Raw genomic sequence first — 5933 nt, forward strand, 5'->3', positions numbered from 1 at the left:
AAATATGTTTATTTAATTGAAAGTTACGCAAGTAGAACATTTCATGAGAATTTAAACCAAAAATAAAGCAAGTATAGGGCTCAAATATGAAAACGACAATCAATTAAAGTAAAGTATAAAGCATTCATATTTGACAGTATTTCAAATAAATGAACTGAACTAATAAAGAGAGGTAGTATATGCACAATGAGAAGTTATAAATACATATACAAAGATGTAAACAGGAATGTAGTAAATGTAAAACTATTACTGCTTTTATTAATTTGCTTTTTTTACCTACACCATAAAAAGTTTTGCAAAATGTCATTGTACCTGAATATAAAAATAAAAAGATGTATCTTCTTGTAGTTATAAAACACAGAGGTGATTAGTGTTCTAGGTATTCCCAGAGTCATTTTAATAGTGCACATGTACATCCAAATGAGGTCATTATGTACCAACAGATGTGATGTGCACCTGTGGTGTGAACACATTTATTAAGATTTCTGATATCTCAGTGAAGCCCATGGGTGTGCTGCACATATGTACAGCAGTGATGCCATCTGTAGACCTGTTAATATGACACACCATGAATATTCATACCGTTTTCACAAAATCCAGTCATTTACATAAACCGCATACTGTGGTGTTCTTTCATACTGTAGTTTCACACTGAAATTATAATGTTTACCTTAGTATGTAAACAGTACTGCTTTTATGAAATAATGTTTTGTGGGAATGAGATCAAACATGTACATACAATAAGATATCTTTCTCATAATTTCCACAAACTCATATTTTGCATTGTTTATCACCAAACAGTTGTTAATTATTTATCTACTGTAGGTATGATTTTGTGAGAGGAGGATTTTCCTATTATTTATAAATATTACTTTGATATATCAGGGGTTCATATTAAAGTTATGTTTAAGTAGTATCATATAAAAGTGCAGATTTTACACACTCTTAAGGGCGCAGGCATAGGATATTTTGCATTGGGTTGCTTTGTGATGAGACTGATTTCACACCCAATAATTTATTTAATATCAACATATTTAAATGACATGGAATATTCATCTTTATGCATAACACCCGAATGAAATGAAATTATAATCTATCATAACAATATATTTTTAACATCTAACATCAAAGTATTTTTCCTGTTTTTTTTACTTGACCTTAATACTTGAGTGTATGACTTAATGCCTCTCAAAACCATGGATGTAGGAGTGTTGTTGAACACAGCTGCCACTTGTAAACAGTTTGTGGATTTACAAGACTTTTGGCGGTTGATAACAGCACCATCTGCTGAGGACTGTGTGTCACTCCCACACAAGATCTGGAGGCTGGGAGGAGGAATTAATGCGGACAATCTGCTCTTCACACACACACACACACACACACGCGCGCACACGCACACGCACACGCACACGCACACGCACACGCACAGTGGAGATTACAAATCTTTTATTGCAATAAGAAATTGAAAGACAATGTATCGTACAGTGTTGTGCAAATCAAAATTAAAAGGCAAAAGTATAAGAAACATTTTCTTATATAGGAGATATATGTTGCATAAAGGTAATATATAAAATGTTAATTTATTAGTACTTTAATTAGCACCGCAGCACCTCTGTTATTACAGTGTAGAGACAAAATCACAGAAGACATTTATAAGGAGAGAGAAATGTGTCATGTGAGAGTCTTGTTTTATGGCTGCTTTACATGGTAAAGCTTAAACAGACCTTAAACAGTTATACATAAAACGTTTAAAGTGAATCAAGCAAAAGCTGAGATAACTGCGTCTCGTACTCTACATGCAGATATGTTATTAAACAAATATTTAAGGTGATTAAAACATGTATAAATATGGATTTATGTCAATGTCAATTTTGACTTAAAAAGGTAAAATGTGGTCTGAGTCTTCTTATGTTGACTCAGTCGGTCTTCTTCCTGATGCTGAACATCTGGGAGAAACTCTGCAGAGCCCAGTACAGCAGAGAGAGGGAGACAAAGGCCTGGACAACACACAGAGAGAAGGATTAGCAGCAGATAACTCATTATACTTTCTTCAAAATAACGAATGTGGCACCATGTAGAAAATCAGATTGTGAAGCTACACTGATTTAGCCAAGATGACAGTGTAGGTGACTGTCATCGAATCATTAAGAACAGACACCAGCAGTCTGTTCTCTAAACGGGTTTGAAAACCGGCTAAGATGTTTGACTGTAAAAGTGTTAATGAGCCGACAGTTTGTACGGCATATAATAAAATGCTGTGTTGATATATTGAATAACCAGTGTTGGATGTTATTTTCATCCAAATGGATCGCCAATTAAACTGCCATTTAAGTGATTCATTGTTTGTTCTATTGAATATCAGAAAATAGACAAAAAAAGACCATTACAATTTCAGAGAATAGTTTTTTTTTTATATATATATATATGCATTGCTTGTTTAATGTGTATCCCAGTTAAATAAAAAATGCTGTTGCTTTGTGAAATAGACGTTAAATGTTCTCGAAGTTTACTTACATTTAAGTATAATACCGCCAGGGAATGTATTTATCTGGTTAGTTTATTTAGCTAAGTTTTAATTATGTGGGCCTTTACCTCTCCTCTGACTCCTTTCTTTCCCAAGCACAGGCACATTGCCTTCTCCTGGTATGATAAGGCAGAGTCATTAACGATCTCTGATTCAGATAATCACAGGGCAGCGTTGATGGAGAGGGTCAGAGAGCAGGAAGGACATCTGGGTCCATCTTATCAGGGGATACGTCCCTGGGGACAGTTTAACCTGCCAGGGACAGGATTTACAGCGTCTTGTAGAATAATGTTGATTATGGATTAGGAGTGGTTAAGTATCAGTGACAGGGGAAGATAACTTTTGCGCGAAGCTGTGTCACATCGGTGTCTCAGAATATGTCTATGTCAATTCTCCGGCTGTAAATTCCAATAAATCTAAAGTATCTGACATCAATTCAAAGCTCTCCTGTGGACCTTGTGTTCTTGTTCTTTGCTCCAAAAATGTCATCACATATTGAGAAACTGGAACCAGCAAAACTGTTGATTCATTCTCTGAATAATCAACTAATTGATATCTGTAAACGTGCCCCACTCTCGACAGAGAATAATCCCTTATTTGTAACAGAACAGTACGTTTTGAAACATTAACATGACCTTTTTCCCCTTGCATGATTTGAAGTGATTTATTTATATACATTTTCATGTGGATATTAACTGACAAACATTTTTGTACCTCGACAGGACACTGAAAGCACTATGTTGGTTGACTGGAGAAAAATTATTTTGATTCTGATTTGCATGCTGCAAAATGTTACACTGAGTAAAAACAAGATGGTTTTCATATAATAATAAGAAAGTGTGAAAGGTATCATTTACGACCAGTCAACACAAACACTGAAAGTGAATCCCTAATTGAAAGATAACAGTGAGAGGCTGCGGTCTCAGGATTATGTAGAAAGTGGGCTCAGAGGTTAAGGAGCAGGTCTTCTCCCCTGATGCTCTCACGATGAGGTCGAAAAGGTCTCCGTCATGGGGGACTTTGTTTTCCGAGCGGGGGGGGGGGGGGGGGGGGGGTTGTATATGCAGAATACACCCTCGCCTCCACCCCTCGCTGTGCTCTGGCTCATAAACTGCATCCTACATCGCAGGCCGAGCCAAAACCAGACCGCTGTCCATCACAGGCAAAAAGGCCTGATGGGAAAAAGCAACGTTTCCTCCTGGAAACCGCAGCTGTTTTCCTCTGAGAAAGTATCGGAGAGAGAGAATATAACACAGACCCCTCTCTTCTGTTCAACCTCGCACTACCTGCCTCCACTGAGGGACAATAAAAGATTAACGATAGACAAAAAGGAAATAAAACAACTTTTTAAAGGTGTTTTTTTAATCCACTTACACCTACCTGTCAAATGTGTGCGTTCCCACATCATTCATATACCTGTACTGTTAAACTTGGAGATATGAGATCAATCCCAAGATTATAAAACTATAGTCTGATCTTTGGTGGAATGTATATATTTATACAGAGTATTTTCGATTATTTATTGAAAGTATTTGACTTTTTACTAGTTTATTTTTCAAATAGAAGACAATATGATGAGCTCATAAAATATGTTGAAATGTTATAGAATAAGCAACATATACGTAGCTATATATTAAGTTAATACCTTAACTTTAAAACTTTAAGAACATTTTGCAATTAATATGTACTTTTAAATAATCATAACGGAATACTTTTGCAGTCTGGCATTTACCCAAAGTAAAAGTAATGGAACTGAATACTGGATTACCCACAGGCTTACCGGGAGTTGTGGATAAAAGTAGTTTCCAACAAGGGAATCAGGACTCATGTCAAAAGTAAACATTATACAAAAATGTGGCTTCTACTCAATAAAGTTGTAACCCACACCCTGCTGCTCCTGTTAAATCCACTTAACAATAATTTAAATATGACAATTAAAAGTCTAAGTTCATTAAAGGAAAAACAGATGCAACAATACAATTACATGGGGCTGATTTGCATCCATCTTGGAGATGGATTGGGATCGAGAGGTTTTCCTGAACCTTGCAAATCACATTTCAGTCTGATTGAAACATGACAGAAGTTTTCATCAAAGCCGCATGTTGAGGCAAAGGAAGGGCACCTATTTTTCTCTGTTCCCATCTCTCCTCTAGCCCCTCTACGCTACATTTTAATGGACTATGGAGGAAATCCATGTGGGACAGATTACATAGTGGAAGGAAGCGGGTTTGATCGTCTACAAATAAGCACTACAGCCAGACAGCAGCGGCTCCCAAAGTAGAGATCTCAGCAAATCGTCTCACACTCACTTTGTTTTGGGCAGAAGGTACTTTGTTAAGGGAAGTAATACAATAAAGGCACGGACATGTGGCTTTTGTAGGTTTTTTTTTCCTGCCTCATTGTTGAAGTTTATTTACTTAGGGGCATACAGCTCTTAGTCTTTTACTAGCCAAACGTTCTTCAAAATAACTTTGACATGGCAGCATGTTAGATTAATATTAAGCTAAAAGTTCACTTAGATTTTAGGTAGCACTTATAGTCTGACAAGTACATAAATATTGGAGTGTTCTAGAGGGATAACATCCTCTACCAACGTTTTTAATATTTCTACTTTAACATTATATGCACTTTGGTATCATTAATGAAAGTACTAACACATAGACCACGTTCTGCCACGCTCCATGAACAGCACACTTGCATTCATCTACAAGAGTCATAGACCTTTTGCTTTGGATTTGATGTGGTAGCCTGTATCAGTGTCTGCGATGTATTCAGGCAGCTAATGTTAGCTTGCTAGCTATCTGAAGATTTCCAAAATCACAGCCAGACAGCAGCGGCTCCCAAAGTAGAGATCTCAGCAAATCGTCTCACACTCACTTTGTTTTGGGCAGAAGGTACTTTGTTAAGGGAAGTAATACAATAAAGGCACGGACATGTGGCTTTTGTAGGTTTTTTTTTCCTACCTCATTGTTGAAGTTTATTTACTTAGGGGGATACAGCTCTTAGTCTTTTACTGGCCAAACGTTCTTCAAAATAACTTTGACATGGCAGATTTTAGGTAGCACTTATAGTCTGACAAGTACATAAATATTGGAGTGTTCTAGAGGGGATAACATCCACTACCAACGTTTTTAATATTTCTACTTTAACATTATATGCACTTTGGTATCATTAATGAAAGTACTAACACATAGACCACTTTCTGCCACGCTCCATGAACAGCACACTTTCTGAATGTTGGTATTGGATGCAAAAAAGTCAGAAATGGACGTCATTCTGACTTTTATGTATTCTTATGCCACACTAGGAACAAACGTTATTTATTTTTTATCCCAGTAATGGTAAGTATCCATGAAGGGATACCTGAAATAAAACTGATAAAACAAGCTATCCTACCTGAGAGTACTCA

At 36.5% G+C, this 5933-nt stretch overlaps 1 protein-coding gene across 1 annotated transcript; it reads right to left on the reverse strand.

The window, feature by feature from the left end:
- Nucleotides 1-1429: 1429 nt before the first annotated feature.
- Nucleotides 1430-2000, reverse strand: LOC117468555 (alkylglycerol monooxygenase-like; the record flags this gene model as incomplete). Its single annotated transcript, XM_034112742.1, is given in 1 exon segment — nt 1430-2000. A coding segment is annotated over 1 exon segment (84 nt), but the record flags the coding sequence as incomplete, so codon positions are not given.
- Between the last annotated feature and the right edge of the window lie 3933 nt (nt 2001-5933).

Source organism: Trematomus bernacchii, unplaced genomic scaffold, assembly GCF_902827165.1.
Source record: "Trematomus bernacchii unplaced genomic scaffold, fTreBer1.1, whole genome shotgun sequence".
NCBI lineage: Eukaryota > Metazoa > Chordata > Actinopteri > Perciformes > Nototheniidae > Trematomus > Trematomus bernacchii.